Raw genomic sequence first — 19,342 nt, 5'->3', positions numbered from 1 at the left:
TATGGCAGCCCAAGCATCAAGTGGCGTTTGATCAGCTAAAGACGGCCCTCCCAACAGCTCCAGTCCTTGGCTATGCAGATTTCACAAAGCCCTTCATCATGGAAACTGATGCCAGCCATGACAGGTTGAGTGCCATACTCTCCCAGGACCAGGATGGGGGTCGACGTGTCATTGCGTATGCCAGCCGTCGTCTACGCCCCACTGAGAAGAACCAGGCTACGTACAGCAGCATGAAGCTTGAGTTCCTGGCCATGAAGTGGGCCATCACAGAGAAGTTCCGGCACTATCTCATAGGTGCCACCTTTGTTGTCCTCACGGACAACAACCCATTAGTCCACTTCCAGACTGCAGCCCTTGGCGCCTTGGAGCAAAGATGGGCATCCCAGCTAGCCCAGTTCAATTTCAAGGTACAGTACCGGCCAGGTAGAGCCAACCCTGCTGACGCCCTGTCCCGATTACCATTTGTTTCCCATCCCCCATCCATATCCACTCCGATGCCCCCAGAAGTTGCACTTTCAGAAAGTGCCCACTGCAATGGCCAGAGCATCAGCACAGCAGTTATCATACCCCCTGATGGTGACGTGCCACCAACTCCGTCCCCAACTCAGGAGACTCTGCTGCCACGACTCAGCAGACCCGAACTCCGACAGCTCCAGCTGGAGGATGTGATCATCGTACCCGTGCTGACAGCCTGGCCATCCGAGCCAAAATCCAGCCATGACCGTCAGGTACGCACCCTGTTGCAGCAGCATGCCCGACTGGTCTGCGAAGATGGCGTCCTGCTCAGGCGGATAACGGACCCCAAACTTGGCGCTTCCAAGCAACTGGTCCTCCCGAGCACACTTCGCCCCGATGTCCTCGAGATGGTACACGACCGCATGGGACATCAAGGCTACGAGCGGACCATGGATCTGCTGAGACCCCGTGTCTACTGGCCAGGTATGTATGCTGACACAAAAGCATATCTTACCAGATGTCAGCGCTGCACCATGAACCACCTGCCCTCCAAGATTCACACCCCAGTTACCCCTTTACTGGCCAGCCGCCCACTAGAAGTCCTAGCCATCGACTTCACCAGACTGGAACCTGCGAGTGACGGCCGGGAATCCATACTTGTTGTCAGGGATGTCTTCAGCAAGTTCACACAAGCCATCCCAACCCGCAACCAGGAAGCTTCAACAGTTGCCCAGGCCCTGGTGCGAGAATGGTTCCAGCGTTACGGGGTACCAGAAAGAATCCACAGCGACCAAGGCCGTGACTTTGAGTCCAAACTGGTCAAGGAGCTGTGCCGCATCTATGGCGTCAAGAAGACCAGAACAACGCCATACCATCCCCAGGGTAACGCCCAGTGTGAGCGGTTCAACCGATCCCTCCATGATCTGCTGCGCACCCTACCACCGGAGCAGAAGAGACGCTGGCCTATACATCTGCCGGAGGTTGTGCAGGCGTACAACAACACGCCTCATGCCTCCACGGGGTTTGCCCCACACTTTCTTTTGTTTGGACAGGAACCCAGGCTCCCGGTAGACGATCTTCTAGGGCGCCCTGAACTGACAGCCGCAGGAGCTGTGGACTGGGTGAGGCAGCACCGACAGCGACTCCAGGTGGCACACCAGAGGGCACTACACCAACTGCAACAGGCAGCCCTGCAACGTGCCAAGTTCAACAGGCAACACAGCACGGCCCATGATCTACACGTTGGGGACTACGTCTACGTAAGGAACCGAGTCCTGGGCCCATGCCATCAACTGCACCAGCTCCAAACCATGAATAAACAACTGAAAGGGCGTCCGCTTTCATATGCTCCTGCCTGCACGAGAACCTGCTATCTTTTACTACTCTTAAATCCTCATTCCACTCCAACCATACCCTTACCCCTATCTCCACTCCACTCCAACCCTACCCTTACCCCGAGTCCATCACATAATAAACATGGTTTATCCTGCTATAGGAATGTTTGAGATAGTTATACTTTATTCTCGGTCAGTCCAATCTTTCGCAGCTCTTCCTTTTAACCTCTGACGCTTTTTATGTCTCCTTCCCTGCCTCAGTCATCCCACCATTTCTTTTCATCACACCAAACCGCAACGCGCACACATACACATACTACATTCCTCCCCACCCCCCGTCTAATATTAATTAACAGTGAAAATACGTTAAACTAAAGAAAGAAAGAAAGAAAGAAAGACATACACACACACACACACACACACACACACACACACACACACACACAGAGCAACTAAGTACACAGGCAAACTGGGAATGGGCGAATCAGGATCACCATGTTCAGTAGCGATAGGCGAATCGGGTAGGTGAATCAGGAACAGGACTGGTGAATCAGGATGACACCAGACAGACAAGACTCTCTCCTATAGATAAATATAAAATTAGTACCTCAAATTTGGCCAGGAGCATTATCACACTATACACATGGTTGTGATACACCCCCAACCCTCCCCCGCCCCCGCCAAAACAATAACAACAGCAAACAAACAAAAAACATACATTCAATATATGACGAAGACACGAATTTAAAAGCATTACACGCAGTTTCACACATCCACTCTAAACATTACAGGTAATGATTTATATCGTATTTGTGAAAACAGAAAGAAACAATGAACATATTTCAATTACACAAACGAAACTTACTGTGTTGTGTATAAGATTTTTTTTTTAAATGCCAATGTGTGTTTCTTTGTGTGTGTGTTTGTGAAACGTGTGCAGTGTGTGCGTGTGCGTGTGTGTTTGCAATGTATTACGGCGTCTGCAATGTATTACGGTGTTATTAACCACCCACCTATCTGAGGGCTTCAACACATGTGGCACTGACTGCAATGCCGTCATTTTATTGTCTTCGACTATTGGTATTTTGTATAATTAAAAAAAAAAAAAGAAATAAAATAAATAAAACGCCCCTTTCTTGTTTCAAACGGCTCAGTCCGCGGCGCAAGACCCCGCACCCCCCACCCCCACCCCCACACAATCGCTCTGACGTCATTTCAGACTCTGGGGCCGAGGTACAGAGGGGGACCCATCGTCGCCTATGACGTCACCGTGACTTCCAGTGCAGTGGTGACGTCATACGGCTTCAACGTCAGCGAAGATCTGGTACGGGAGGAGAAACAGTTCGTGACGTCACCGCGGGTTCTGGAGGGGTGTTCGACAGAGTGTCGGGTCTCTGTCGCTCTGTCGACGAAGGCCGGGGCGTCTGATCCCGCTTCTGTCCGCATTCCTTCCCGTCTTAGAGGTAAGAGAGAAAGAGAGAGGGGGTGGGGGCATGGGGTTAGGGGGGGGGGTGCAGTGTGGCGGGTGGGGGGGGGGGGGGAGGAAGGGTGCTATTTGCTTGGCTTGCTATTTCTTCTTCTTCTTCTTCTTCTTCTTCTTCTTCTTCTTCTACATTCGTAGGCCGCAACTCCCCACTTTCACTCAATTTATGACTAGTGGACCTCCGCGTTTTTGACTGATTTCACCCCCGTCACCATTTAGGCACCCATACTCTGTTGTTGCTGTTTTTTGGGGGTGGTGAATGATGCTTTTGTTGATGTATCCATAAGCTCCCAAAAGGTGACAGGGATGGGGTCCTTATCGTGCGCATTGGATCTTCTGTCTGTGTTTACACACGGCGAGGGCGGTTCAGACTATAACAGTTGACTGGGGAGATCGGAAAAAACCTGCATCCTTCAGGCGCAGAGACCGGGATTCGAACACCTGACCCTCAGTCCACTTGTCCACTAGCTGTGCAGCTATATATAGGGGGTTCACTCGCTCCGGTGGGATGATTGGTTTGTCTGCTTGCATGGCTGTTTGATCGTTTGTCACACACACACACACACACACACACACACACACACTTATTGAGATAGAGTTTCTCTTTCACATCCCTCTTCTTGCTGAAGAAATGCGGCACATATCTAGTTCACTGTGTTGTACTTCCCACCAACACCAAACTGTTTGTTTGTTTGTTGTTATTGTTTTGCTGTTGTTGTTGTTGTTGTTTTATTATTATTGTTGTGGGTTTTTTTTTTCCTTCCAGGCATGAAAGCACCAATTGTTTACACGGAAAAGGCGAGAAACGGAAGCTACATTGTATCATGGGAAGGGGATGTGAACGTCACTTCCGTCGCGTGGTGTTACGGCATCTCGTTCGCTTCAGACAGCTCTCTTATTCAGTGCCAGGTTAGACAACTGTTTGTTAGAATGATTACAATAACTTGAAAGTTTAAGTCAGAAGCCCTGCTTCATAGCTTTACTTTGAATGAGGTATTATTTCGTCTTTCTTCGTAATATTCCTTGGCAATTTTATAGCTTATTGTCGTGTGTATGTTTGCAGTTTGAGATTTAATTCGTTGTATTCCATACATGAGTGTTGTTACATCCGTTCAGTTAATAGTTGTTTTCCATGTTTATGTTGTTCTTTTGTTTATATGTTCGCAGTCGCTCCATACGCCAAAAGGGATGAAAGGAAATTAAACCTTGAAACGTTGAATCGGTTGCGTGGACAGAAAATTAATGGTTGATTAAATTGTCTTCTGGCTTTGGTTCTGTGGCAGCCCAACACCTGCTTGCTTTATATAGAACAATATAAATGATAAGCAATGGTTTTTAACGATTGACACGATGCGATTGTTCTGTTTAAAATGATTGTTGATTGTTATCTTTGTGGCAGTGATAGCTGTTGTTAGGGTCCTTTGCCTTGATCTTGATGTCTGTCTATATTGGTTTTTTTCTATCAACTCCGAGATGATTTTCTCATCTTGTTTTTGTCTGTCAGTTTACCGATTTTCTTTGCTTGTCTGTCTTCTCTTTTTCTCTATCTCTGGCTGTCTCTATCTCAGTATCCGTCTGCGGATCCTTCTCTCAAAAACATTCGATTTTGAGTGTGTTTTTTTCCTCTCTTTCTATCTGTCTCTCGCTTTCTCTCTGTCTTTCTCTCTTTTTCTCTCTTTCCTTCTCTCTCTCTGTCCCTTTCCCGCTCTGTCTCTGTCTCTCTTTCCTCTTTCTCTCTCTTTCTGTCTCTTTCTCCCTTTCCCTTTACCTCTCTTTCTCTCTCTCTCCCACTTCCTTTCCCTTTCTCTCCCTCTTTCTCTCTCGCTTTCCCTTTCGCTCTCTCTCTCTCTCTCTCTCTCTCTCTCTTTCTCTCCTCACCCACCATGCTACCCCTACCCCGTTCCACCGCTCTCTTCTTGCTGATCACAAGATGTTTTTGGTTCTTCCTGGTCCCTGCACACACACACACACACACACACACACACACACACACACACACACACATGCAGACTGACGTGGAGGAGGACGAAGTTGAGAGGCCAGAGGTCCAGAAGAAGCTCCTCCCCAAACACCTGTTCAACCAGAATCAGCGGTGCCAGCGCTGCCGCCTGCACTTTGCCGTACGCCTACAAGACCCCAGCAGCGACAACGACACAAACTCTGACTACAACTTCGATTACGATGCAGACTTTGACGATGATGGTGATGATGACAACATCGCCGATTTGGATTCTGGGTCCGAGTTGGACGACGCTGACGCCGATTTTACTAACGGCACAGGTTTCAGAAACAGTACGGATGGTGGGAGTAAATCCGATCCGATCAGGAGATCCGGATCTGAGAATGGGCCGGAGTGTGTTTCTCATGGATTGGGCAGCAGTCCGGAGAGGACAGCAAAGGGTCTGGCTTTGCGCAGGAGCCCTATCCGTGCCAGAGCCAACTCCCGTGCAAACCAAAGCCACAGCTTGGACTATGATTCTACAGCCCTGAATTCCAGCGCTGAAGTTGGATCGGAACCTTCTGTGGGGTATGGGGAGGACTGGGACGAAGAGTTTGGGATCGGACGTCTGGTGTGGAATCAGTGTCACTATGAAGAGTATGGAGGTAGGAGTCGCTTCTTCTCTCTCTCTCTCTCTCTCTCTCTCTCCCTGTGTGTCTGTATGTGTGTGCACGCGCGCTTGTGTGTGTGTGTGTGTGTGTGCTTTTTCTGGAGTATGAATTGTCGTGCAACTTGAATGCATGTATGACGGGCGCAATAGCCGAGTGGTTAAAGCGTTGGACTTTCAGTCTGAGGGTTCCGGGTTCGAATCACGGCGACGGCGCCTGCTGGGTAAAGGGTGGTGATTTTTACGATCTCCCAGGTCAACATATGTGCAGACCTGCTAGTGCCTGAACCCCCTTCGTGTGTATACGCAAGCAGAGGATCAAATACGCACGTTAAAGATCCTGTAATCCATGTCAGCGTTCGGTGGGTTATGGAAACAAAAACATACCCAGCATACAACCCCTGAAAGCGGAGTATGGCTGCCTACATGGCGGGGTAAAAACGGTCATACACGTAAAAGCCCACTCGTGTACATACGAGTGAACGTGGGAGTTGCAGCTCACAAACACAGAAGAAGAAGAAGAAGAATGCTTGTATGGATATGGATAGGTATTCAGGCAATAACTTTACTTGTAAACTCCATGTGCTCCGTGTCTGTGAGGTGTCAGCGTCAGTCTGTATAATCATTATAATCACCATTATTATTATTGTTGTTGTTATTAGTATTATTGTTGTTATTGTTGTTGTTGTTATTATTATTATTAACAAATGGATGCTCACGACTGGTTTGCTGTATGTGCGTGTGTATGTGTGTGCGCGCGTGCGTGTGTGTGCACGTGTGGGTGTGAGTGTGTGGGTGGGTGGGTGTTATTAACGATGGATGCTCACGACTGGTTTACTGTGTGTGTGTTTGTGTTGTGTGTATGTTTGTTGTCTGTCCGCCTGATTGTATGACTGTCTGTATGTCTGCGTGACTCTATGTACATGCATGTCTGTGTGTGTGTGTGTGTGTGTGTGTGGCCAGTGGCCCCACTGGCAGAGGTGAAGGTCAGGCCGGAGACGATGACGCCCGGCACGGTGGATGTGACTGTACAGAGCCTGTGCAGCAGGACTGACCATCCGGCTGGCAGACCTCTCCTGGCCCAGCTCACCCATGGCACCGCGCCCACAAACTGTTCTGCCGCCGCCGTTCTGGGAGCGACAAGTAATAGAAAACAAATATGTATATACATATATATTTATATATATATATATATATATATATATATATGTATATATATATATGTGTGTGTGTGTGTGTGTACGCCATTGTGTGGATTTGCGTTATTATTGATAGATATCGATGATACTTATGTAGCACCTATATCAGATTAGAGGCCAAACTGTGTGTGTGTGTGTGTGTGTGTGTGTGTATGTAGATACGTAAATTATGTATCTTCCCATCTAAATGAAAGTTTTGAAATGAAAGTTTTTTTTGTTTCTTGTTTTATTTCTTTGGGGGGAGTGAATTGGACGTAGAATAGGAGTTTCGGATTGTTTGCTGGTTTTTCTCTTCAAGACTATAAACAGTAGCGGTCCATAGTTTTTGTTAGGTCTTGAAGACTACAAGTAATAGCCATACGTAGTTTACGGTAGGTCTTCAAGACAATAAACAATAGCCGTCCATAGCTTTGGTTATGTCTTCGAGACTTAAAAAAACAAAAACAACAGCAGCCATGCATACGTTTTGTTGGGTCTTCAAGACTATAAACGATAGCCATACACACTCCACACACCCCTCCCCTGCCTTCCACCTGCATCACTGACCACCAGCACGAAACCTGTGACTTTGTTTCAAGACATCAGCCTGCAAGCCCACACCGGTGGCGCCATGAGGGGAGAACTGCGTCTGACCAACTTGAAAAGGGGCAACAACTACACCTTGTGCGTCAAGCTGCTGTCTCACCGTGGCTGGGGCGACTGGCACAAAGAGTGGTTTCTCTACAAGAATCTGGGTATGTCCCTGCACAGACCCATCACACACACACACACACACACAGCGCGCGCATGTGTGTGTGTGTATGTGTGCATACATGAGCTTGCTTGTTTGTGTGTGTGTGTCAATGTGTGCGTGTGTGTGTGTGTGTGTGTGTGTGTATGATTTGTTTTTATTCTCTAGAATCTTCGGCCGGGGATAAGGGGGGCAGAACAAAAACAAGTAACAATAACTATGCGCAACCAAAGGTGATGGTTGTCAGAAAAGAAAAAAACCATCAAACAAACAACAACAAAACTATTATGAATAAAAATCAACAAATATCCAAATCAGAGGAGTTTTAAACAGTGTTTGTTTTTTTAGGTAATGGCAGAGAATAGTGTGAAAGGACTGTTCTTCATTCATCTGCAATGGGTATAGTTTATCGTCCACTTCCTGTGCAGCGGTGGACAGCGCTTTCAGCGCCCTGGCTGCCGTGCTGTCTGGGGTGGCCGTTCTGGTGGTGGTGGTTGTCGGCTGCTGTGTGTGAGTAATTCATGGACTTTCAAGTTTACATCTTTCCATGAAACTGAAAGAAGAAATGGATCGTTATCATTATTATTATTATTATTATCATCATTATTATTTTTATAATCATCATCATCATAAGTAGTAGTAGTATCATCATCATCGTAGTCATTATGATTCTTATTGTTGTTGTTCATGTTTGTTCTTGTTGTTGCTTTTTAAATTGTTGTTGTTATTTTTGTTGTTATTATCATCATTATCGTTATTATATCGCGCTTTACAAACACATGGAGTCAGTTGCACAACAGACTGCCCACCTGGGTAGAGCCCACTGCTATGTTTATATTTTTAGATCAGTGGTAGGGCCCACTTACCGCTGGTTTTAGGCATGGGTTCATCATTCGTACGTGTGCGTGCGTGCGTGCGTGCGTGTGTGGAAAGGGAGAGAGAGAGGGTGAAAAAAGAAAAACGAAAGAAAGAAGCCAAAGAACATAATGAAAATGATGTGGGGGTGGGGGAGGGGGGCTGGGGGAACAAGACACAACAACTGTGACAATGGGACTCTACAGTGAACCCTTTGCAATGAAAGGTAAAGTCTGGAAATTGTCAAAAATACATTCAAGTAGGCCTGCTCAATAAAATTCTGTTTGGCTGTCTTCCAGTCTGGCGTGTATATGTCTGTGTCTGTTTGTCTGTTGCGCAGGTGTGTGTGTGAGTGTGCGTGCGTGCGTGTGTGTATTTTTTGTTTGTTTATTAGTTTGTGTGTGTGTGTGTGTGCGCGCGCACATGCGTACATACATGAGCTTGTGTCAGTGTGATTCTGTCTACGTGTGTCTGTATTCCTAAAGTATTTCCAACATTTCCAATATGGCTATTTAGTTTGTTTACTTGTTTGCACAACACAACACAACACAACACAAGTTGGTCGTTGTTCCAGTCGCTGGTTCTGTGGGAACTTGAGGGAGAAGCGTAAGCGCTTCTCCAAACTGGACTTCACTCTGCAGAACGGCAACGTGTTAAGTGCTGGTAACGGGGCCTCCGCCACTGCACAGCTCCGTTTTCCTGTCAGTGAGGTATCAGAGCGGATATACATTTATTCTTTTTTTTTTTTCTTCTTTTTTTCTCTCCATTCATTTATGTATTCGTTTATTGATTTAGTTGTGTTTTTATTTAGTTGTGTATTTATTTAGTTATGCATTTATTCAATTGTTTTTGTTCGTTTATCCATGTATGCATTCTCATTTTATACATTTATATATTTTTGTATTTATTGTTCGTTCATTCATGCCGTTATTGTATGTGTTCATGCATTTATTTATGCGTTTCTTAAGTTCAGATCTTTATTTTTTTCATCTATCTTTTGACTTGCTAACTTTTATGATTAAAAGAAAACATTGCGCTTATTTTGATTATTCATGTATTCACACATTTTTTATGCGTTTCTTAGGATCTTTCTTCTTTTTTTTGTATTTATCTGTCTTTTGACTTGTTGACTTTTATAATGAAAAGAAACTTGAACAAATCTGTCTTGATATGTTTATACATTCGTTCAGCTCAGATTGTGGTGTCAAGTTGCCGGATTCTGTATGTTGATGTGCTCCTTGTGTTTGTGTTTGTTGGAGGGGAGCTACTTTTGTTTGTCTAACCTTGTGACACTTTTGTTTGTCTTTCTGTGTGACTTTTTTTTAAACTAATTTAATTTCCTGATAATTATCTTAGGTGTTTACCAGCCTGCCTCCCAGTTGCTTGCATGTTTCTTTCCGTCTTCGTTACGTACGTACTAACATATTTACAAACCTGTTCACTTACTTACTGTGCTAGACTGACTGGGAGTAAGGTTTTCTAAAGGGTATGGTACCATAGAAAGTAGTGTTTCAGTCTGACATGATGCGAAATGTTTTCCAGAGTCGTAGAAAGCAGTAACAAGTGTTCAGTCTGACATGATGCGAAATGTTTTTCAGTCTAGAAAGCAGTAACAAGTGTTTCAGTCTGACATGATGCGAAATGTTTTTCAGAGTCGTAGAAAGCAGTAACAAGTGTTCAGTCTGACATGATGCGAAATGTTTTTCAGAGTCGTAGAAAGCAGTAACAAGTGTTCAGTCTGACATGATGAGAAATGTTTTCCAGAGTCGTAGAAAGCAGTAACAAGTGTTCAGTCTGACATGATGCGAAATGTTTTTCAGAGTCGTAGAAAGCAGTAACAAGTGTTCAGTCTGACATGATGCGAAATGTTTTTCAGAGTTGTCTGGAGTCTGAAGTTGCTCTGGTCCCCACCACCTCGCGACAGCAAGGTTCTATGTCATCCACGGACTCCGCTTTTGAAGAGAACAGTGCCAGATCAGATGACTTCATCGGCCCAACAGCCAACCGAGAACCTCAGGCCACTGAGCCCGCCCCGATGAGACCTCCCCCCAAAACGATGACCTCTGGTGGTGCTGGTGATGACGAGGAGGAAGTGGAGAAAGACCCTCTGCTTGGTTCTGCTGGGGACACGGTGCCCGGGGCCGGCAGAGGTCGCTTCATCCCCAACCTCCGGCCGGTTCCCGAGCTCGACAGGGGCACGTCACCACCCAAGCCACTGGGTTTGGGTCAGGGTCCTCCAAAACCATCCTGGTCATGGACCAGTTCCAGTTCTTTCAGCTCGGACTCTGACTCAGAAAACTCGTCTGAAGAACATGTACAGACATGCGTTCACGGTAGACGTTTGGGTAAAGAGGATAAGCAACAGAACGAGAAGCTTTCTGGGCAAGATAAGAAACGCTTCCAGTGGTACGAATCTTCAAAGCAACCAGCGCTAACAGACAAACGTGAGGAAGACTCCGAGTTCCAGTACGTGAACGCTGACTCCCCGTCGCACCCGTACACACTGTGGCATGAGGATCCAGAGTCGCCTTCAGTCCACACGCCTCTCTGTGAGGCAGGTTCCAAAACTGCAGACACTGACAAGTCGTTGGAGGGTCCGGACGGCACTGCTACGTCCCCCTGTTCGTGCGGATCGTCGGCTGGCCCCAGACACGCGAAGCACGTCTTTCTTTCTCCACAGCTCGACTCCTGTTGTGTCCTTTACTGCCAGACAGATACAGATTGCAGTGAGTGCTTTCCAACCAGGAAGACGGGTCAAGGAGAAAGGTGCTGTATCCCTGTGGAACAAGCACTGGCAGATGACCTGGAAGGCGGGAGTTCCTACTCTCCTTTGGAACATGTGGTTGAAACAATCGTTTCCTTTGTCCCCACACAGCGGGCAGCCAGTGATGTTTCCTGTGTCCCGATGGACCAGGCAGGAGAACAAGATAATGCCTATATCCCCATGGGTCAGGATTCAGCAGATAACGAACCCTATACTCCCATGGACGATTTCTTAGTGGACAATGATTCCAGTGTCTCCATGGAAGAGGCCTCGGCGGAAAACTCTTCCTACGTTCCCCTGTGAAATGCTCTGGTCTTGGAGCGTCCAGTCCTCTCCATACTCCACCACTGACAAGTGTATGTATGTAGACATACGTCTGTGAAGGGGAGAAGGCTTCATGTTTTGTGTTGGTGGGTGGAAGTCCTATTACGTTGCACCAACCAGTCAATGGAAACTCCCGAAACACGCTTGTTCTTTGCCGATCCACGAACATGCCATGTAATAGTCTGGTGACACTTCGTAGCCAATGGCTATACAGTTTGTAAGAGAGAGAAGGAATGAAAACAAAAGCAAGGATAAAGAGAGAAAAGTTAAGCTGAAAGAAAGAACGCAGAAGAAAGACAAATAAACATTAATGAATAAAAACAACCACAGACAGACAGACCTGTGACAGGGGAAGTGAAAGGGAACAATGGAGGATTAATTTTCACATTGCTAGTCTTCTCCACTTTGACTGCATTGTAGGACTAAGAAATCCGGAACCAACAATTGACCACTCATAGATGATGGGGACTTCCACAAGGGCAAAAAGTGGATTTCGCTGGAAGATGAGTAACCTCCCTTCCATTTCTGTGGCACGTGCGAGCAGTCGTCGAATGAATCCAACCATTTTCGTGTCAAATAGTTTTGCAATATAAAAAAAATATTTCAAGAATAAACAAATAAAGAAAAAAAGAAAACAATTGGGTCGGTGGCTCTCTCCATCCCTGTCTTTCTCAAAGCTGCGAAAGCTTTTGTAACACATCCAGAGACGTGCACTGCATTTACTGGTACACTCAAAACATCATTCAGATTTGCATCATCATGAATCACAATTGTAAGGATTCACCTGGCAGTGACAATAGTTGTAAAGGTAGCAGTATCCTGAATTTGACTGTGATTTGTATTTGTTTTATCCTCATCATCTTCGGATTTTTTTGTTTGTTTGTTTGTTTTGTTTGGTTTTGGTTTTTTTGTGTGTGTTTTTGGTTTTTTGTTTGTTTTGTTGTTTTTGTGTGTGGGGGGGCGGGGGTTGGTGTGTGTGTGCGTGTAGTGGCAGCGTTTACAGCAATTGTATCGCTTTGCAGCAGTATGTGTCAAGTCAAATCAAGTGTACTTTATTATCTTACACAAGAAAAGAAAAAGGGAAGTACCGCTATCATCATCACTCTACCAGTCAACAGGTCTCAACTGAAGGAGACCGGGTTTTTCAAGGTAGAATTCCTGGAAGTGACTGAAACGGATGTGGCACCAGGCATGTGGAGTGATGGCCTAGGGGTAACGCATCCGCCTAGGAAGCGAGATAATCTGAGCGCGCTGGTTCGAATCACGGCTTAGCCGCCAATATTTTCTCCCCTTCCACTAGACCTTGAGTGGTGGTCTGGACGCTAGTCATTCGGATCAGACGATGAACCGAGATCCCGTGTGCAGCATGCATTTAGCGCACGTAAAAGAACCCATGGCAACAAAAGGGTTGTTCCTGGCAAAATTCTGTTGAAAAATCTACTTCGATTGGAAAAACAAATAAAACTGCACGCAGGAAAAAAAACACCAAAAATGGGTGGCGCTGTAGTGTAGCGACGCGCTCTGCCTGGGTAGAGCAGCCCGAATTTCACACAGAGAAATCTGTTGTGATAAAAAGAAATACAAATACAAAAACTAAAACAGTGAAATCATACAACAATGCAACGCAACGCTCAGTTTAACAGAATCCTGCTCAATGGACGATACAATCCAAACATGTCCCTCTCTTCAACACGTGTCGACTTCTTCAGACTTTTTTTTTTTTTTAATAAAGATAAAAAGCACTAAGAAGACACACATAGCAAAATGCCGGCTTTCCAGTCGATAAGTTCTCCTGCTATCCCATAGTCTGAAGTCCGTAGGGGCACTGCTGATGACCTGACAACCAGTCTGTAAGCTGCCATCCAGCAAACTGTGAGAAATCATAGTATGGCCCCCTTCTTTGATTCCACAATGCATTATGGTGGTAACAATAATCAACAACCATCTACCTGAAGATCTAGTCATCAGCCCCATCCACACGTAATATGCAGCTTCTGTTCAAACATGAGAGAGAGAGTTTGTGTGTGTGTGTGTGTGTGCAGTGCGTGCATGTGTGAGTATGCACACGTTTTTATATTGATATGCACTTGTATGTATCCTAATTTCTACTGTATCTGTGTATGATTTTCAATTTATGTTCGTATCTTACGTACTATCCCCACCCCTCCCCTCCCCAATATTCATTGTGACCCTGGTACACTTGGTAATAGACATATTCTATTCTATTCTGTTCTATTATATTCTATTCTATGATGGTGGTGGTATATTTCTGGATGGAAGAGGGGGCTCTGTGAGTATAACAGCCAATGCTGTTTTGAAGACACATGCACTGGTTTGTATATGTCAATCGAATTGCACAAGCTGGTGGAAGTTGCATGGTTTGTTTCTTGGAATCTGTTTTCTTTTGTGTGTATGTCTCTTGTCTCTTGCCAGAAAGATCCAGGTTGTCTTTTTTTCTTTTCTTTTTTTCTTTTTTTTTTTTTTTTTTGTAAATCACAGTTGCGTTTATATGTACAAAGAGACAGACAAACGACCAGACAAGAAAAGGTGGTTTGCATGTGATGTTTTCAATGCTTTGCTGATCTCATGCAGTCGTGTTACGCAAATTCATTTACTGACTCGGTGACAAACATGTGTTCATAATTGTGCTGGACGTGTTTGTATAATTCATCGGTATTTTTTGTGGTGTTTCATCATGCATGCGCTTATAGGAGTTTTGTATTCTGAAACCCTTTTTTCACAATGTACAATGATAAACGGCGGACGATGATATATAAATGGATGTCTTTGTGAAAACAGTCAGCGTTATTGTGTCAACATGGGTTTTATCAATTAAGCGTTTGTAATTTTGTAACAGTACGCATTCAATTCAACCGATTTACAAAAGCAAAGTACATGCAGCACCCAGTACCAAATCCGACTGCATTTTGAAAATGTGATCAGTTAGGTATATAACTGAAACCAAATGAATCAGTAATATCCACCAGACTTAACTTGGACAAGACCCCATTTTTGCTATTTCCCACACAGAACACAAAATATGTTTATGATAGTTGAGAAGCAGAAGAAAGTACAGGAAGAATAAAAGAACTGATAGAAATAAAAGACGAAGGGGAATACAATTTAACTTTCAACTTTAAAATAATATATCGCTTGTCAACACTTTTAGAAGTTTGCTACAGTTTTGATCCACATGAAGACCTCGAGGTGGACTTTAAAGTGGTAAGTCTGCATTCGGAGCCAAATTGACATTTTCTATTGCAGTGCAAGTGGACATGAATATGCATCTGTTGGATATGGTGTTCCTGTATATGCCTTAAGACATTTCCTTACCCACATCCTTTCTTATTTTTACAGCTTGATTCGACAGACACAGCGCCATTGCTGCAACCCACACCATGATCAGTTTCATTAAACACATGCCTGTGTGGCGCCGCGCTCAGCTCGGGGCGACCAGACACGTTTTGTTGACTACATACGCATTGTATTTTGTTATGTATTTAATCATCATTTTAGATTATAAGTAATGTGCGCACTCTGCTTTTTCTGTATTTGTATTGTGTATGATTGCATATCTTGGGTATATGTAATTATTAAATCAAATATTTTATATGTAATGTTTTTGTTTGTTTGTTTTTTGTTTTGGCGTTGTTGGGTTTTTTTACATTGGGTATCAATACACTCTAGATCAGTGGCGGGGCATAATATGTATTATTTAAGCGTTAGTGTAATTTACTATGAATAAGTATTACGTTGGAATGTGTGAGCATGGTCAAATTTTGTGGAGAGCTCAATGCATAATTCTCCTTTTCATCTGCAAACATGTCAACAGTTTCTCTATTAATCAAGTATTATTGTATCTTGTATAAAAATTTAAAAAAAACTTACCTATTTTACATTCAGATTAAAACATTTTGAACAAAACCATGATAGACATCTAAATCACGATTGTTTGAATGTTATTTGCTCAATTTTTGTATGATGCTCTTTATACTTTTTTCGAATGTGAAATCCTTTTTTGTCAAATAAGGATTCCCTGTTGGGTTTACGCACTCCAAATGAGATCCAATGAATCCAACATTTTATCATACAAAAAAGCAAACTAAGTCATTGACATGAGTAGTTTTACATTGCCAACATATGCACGACTCAAAGAACGTCCAGTTGGAGTTTGTTTTTTCCAAAGTTTTTCCCTCCTTTCATGAATTCCAGGTTTCATTCAATACCTACTGATTTCATACAAGTTCTTGGATTTGTCTTTGTATGATGCAAGCTTTTTCCACTGAGTGTAACTTTTCAAGTGAATTAAAGATAAAAATTGTTTCTGAGCAAAACATGAAGTATTGTGTGCATGCCTGCTTAGCTATCCAGATGCTTGCCAAGATCGGTCTCATTGGTTGCTTAATAAGGTATAGTTAGTCTGTTGTGTTTTGTTGTTGGTGTTTGGAGGCAGTTGCATTGATAGTGAAAGTGGTGGCGAGAGGAAATGTGATACTTTCAATGCAAATTGTTGGTCTTACGGCAAGCAGACCAGTTGGATAGGAAGCAGCTGTCCTCAGCTGACAGCCATGCAGACCTATGCAGGGGAAAGGCTGTCCCCAAATGCAGATCCCTCAGGAAGACGTGGACGTAGATGGATGTACCCAGGGTGAGCGCCCGCTCTGTGCGTTCAGTAACATGTACCCCCCTCAATAGTTTCTCCTTGCTGACTTGGCCCAAGTTCGGCTGCCTTTCTGTTTGATGTTCCTTGGAAGTGGACCCTAGTCTTGTCAACCCCTTCATCCAGACCCAACAAGCAGCTTATCCACTCAGCAAGCAGCAAACCCAGCAAGCAGCAGCAAACTCAGCTGGCAGATAATCCAACAAACAATTAATTCAGCAAAGATCTAACTCGGTGAACTGAGTCACAGTGGCTGTGGACTGTGATGTCAGGTGACACAACCACGTGTCTTCATGTTGTGATGTTCCCATGATGTATAGAAAGTGTGCGCGTGAAACCTCCATGTGTGTGAACACAATGCACAAGTATGAAGGGAAGTAATGATGCAGGTCTTGTGGATCTTATGGTGTGGTTTCCCTTATACGGGTAAATAATAAAAGCTTCAGTTCCTAATCAGCCTTAGTTTTCCCCCATGTGCTTGAGAACTACAAAAATCATATAAGCACTCATTCCAAGCCTACCTGATTGGGAGGGGTGAGACTATGTTGTGCAAGTAAGTGTTATCTTTTGGGGGGAGTTTTTTGACTCACTTGTGTAAACAGAGTCTATGTTTTAACCCGGTGTTCGGTTGTCTGTGTGTGTGTGTGTGTGTGTGTCCGTGGTAAACTTTAACATTTTCTCTGCAAATACTTCGTCAGTTGACACCAAATTAGGCATAAAAATAGGAAAAATTCAGTTCTTTCCAGTCATCTTGTTTAAAACAATATTGCACCTCTGGGATGGGCACAAAAAAATAAATAATGAAGCCTAATTATATGCAAACTGCATTTACTGTTATATTTATATTTTTTGTATTCTCTAAACTTGGCACATTGATCTGATATTCTGACCTAACAACAAGAGCAGTCATTATTATCATTTTTTGTTCAAACAGGAACTTTTTGCTAAGCATGGAAGTTTTATTTATTTTGCAAACGTTTTGGTGCAGATAGTAAAAAAGGGAAATTACTCTGTAATTATGCTAGGGGACTTAATTTGCTTTAAACTGATCTTTCTCACCTTAAACATTACATTTTGAAATTATACTCAATACATAAAAAGCTTGTGTGTTTTACTATCAGTCACAAGTGAGTCTTGAAGGCCTTGCCTCTCTTGTTTAAGTCTTTTTTCCCCCACTCCTTTCTGAAGTTATTGTTAGGTACCAATGAGGTTAATGATAGTGGGTTGGTAAGGTTAGTATAGCACTTAAGAAATGCAGTGCTGCCTTGCTGCCAGTTTGTATGAGTGAATCACTGACTGAATGTTTTCTCTTGTCTGAAACCACTCTTGGTGTTCGTGTTGGCTGGTTCTCTGTTTAGCATAATAGAAGTATAAAGAACCTGTGAAGTTTACTTCACGGTGTTTTTGAACACTTGCTTTTTTTCCCCCCCTCCCATAGTTTACTTAGATTTGATTGTCTTGTAAGTCCTTTGACCCTTTTTATTCATCAAAATTCAATGTTAATAAACAAACTTTACAATATTTTTAACAACCATCAATTTTATTTCAGTTTGTTTTGTTTTTCTTTCCTTTTTTTTCCCTTTGTTTTTATTTCACTAATTTGCTTTCTGTGTATCTAGTTTATTGCAGTAACTCATTTGATTTTCTGTTATTTCATTTTAGATCAATATTTTAATCATATAAGATATGTATGGTTGGCTCTCATAACCTGATCAACACATTGAGTCACTAAGTAGGCCAGACCTAAAATGCTCTCTAGATTTCCATATCCTTTGTTTTCTCAAAGATAACTTTGGGTGCTTGGACAACTTGCATATTCAAACACTTTGAAACAGCATGAAGCAACTGATGCAAATTGGGCATGTAAACATTTTGCAGGTGTCTTTTCAGATACAGTTTTTGATTTATGAACTTGCTTGAACTGTCAGTAACAGATATCATCAAATGCCAATACTTTTTTTTTCTTTTTCAAAATTATATATATATATATATATATATATGTATATGTATATGTATGTATTCACACTGAAACAGTTAATGAGACAAACAATGAGGTTCAGAGAGAAAGAGAGACAGATTGGTGCTGAAAACCTTGCACACTGTTCACCAGGACAGGTCAAGATGTTTTATTCAGTGACCCCAACAATGGCAGCCAATCAGCAGAAACTAGGAAACTATCACAAGGATATCCCTAGTCCAACCACCACCTTCACCTCCCACATACCATCACCCTCACACTCTCATTGTCCCACATGTCTACACTGCCGCTTCGGGTCATCAACTCCTTCAAGCTTTCTTGTGTATTCATGAACTCTATCTAGAAATAAATTAATTGAATGCTCTTTCCTGCTCTTCTGACCATCTATCATAATGTCTGTATACATACTAAAGGGCCAGGTGTCTTAGGTTTGTATTTTACTACTTAGCACTGAAACCTAGAGCTTTAGGTAGTGATATTACTAATAGTGAATAGCATTGTTATGCAATGACTAATAAATCTGAAGAAAAACAAAGGAGGTAACAAATAGTCACCAGATATTTAAAAATGGTATTCAATTTCAACTTTGGCTTCTAAGGTTTCTTTGCCAAGCAACCTGAACAGCCAACCCCTCAATATACTTGAGAGTAGATTTTTTGATACCTTGGAGTGAAAGTAACAAAACAGTGTCTAAGAGTAGCAGCACCAACAACTGGCACGACAAAACAAGACTTAAGAATATGTCATATATCATTTTCTTTTATAATGACTGACTGTCAAAGTATAGATGGGAAAAGGCAAATCAAGTGAATGCAGGGGTGCAAGTGACTAAGCAGGGTGGATCTGGATTTCTTTTTAAAGTGGGAAGGTTAGTAGATATAAATTTTTAATTGAAACAAGAAATCAAATTTATAAAATACAATACAAAAAAAATATTCAGAGTAAACTACATA

The 19,342-nt window shown here is 43.3% G+C and overlaps 1 protein-coding gene across 2 annotated transcripts in view; it reads left to right on the top strand.

Annotated features, from left to right (window-relative positions):
• LOC143280040 (uncharacterized) overlaps positions 1–17,828 on the top strand; it is a 52,437-nt gene extending 34,609 nt beyond the window's left edge. For both annotated transcript variants that reach the window (XM_076584514.1, XM_076584515.1), the window contains exons 9-16: positions 3,010–3,253; positions 4,040–4,182; positions 5,283–5,877; positions 6,843–7,022; positions 7,657–7,812; positions 8,237–8,318; positions 9,238–9,373; positions 10,540–17,828. In XM_076584514.1, coding sequence (XP_076440629.1) covers positions 3,010–3,253; positions 4,040–4,182; positions 5,283–5,877; positions 6,843–7,022; positions 7,657–7,812; positions 8,237–8,318; positions 9,238–9,373; positions 10,540–11,730 — 2,727 coding nt within the window. In that variant the 3' untranslated portion in view covers positions 11,731–17,828. The remainder of the gene's footprint in view (positions 1–3,009; positions 3,254–4,039; positions 4,183–5,282; positions 5,878–6,842; positions 7,023–7,656; positions 7,813–8,236; positions 8,319–9,237; positions 9,374–10,539) is intronic.
• The last annotated feature ends 1,514 nt before the right edge of the window (positions 17,829–19,342 follow it).

Source organism: Babylonia areolata, chromosome 3, assembly GCF_041734735.1.
Source record: "Babylonia areolata isolate BAREFJ2019XMU chromosome 3, ASM4173473v1, whole genome shotgun sequence".
Taxonomy (NCBI): Eukaryota; Metazoa; Mollusca; class Gastropoda; order Neogastropoda; family Buccinidae; genus Babylonia; species Babylonia areolata.
Note: the sequence above shows the minus strand (reverse complement) of the source record. Positions and strands in the feature narration are given on the sequence as shown.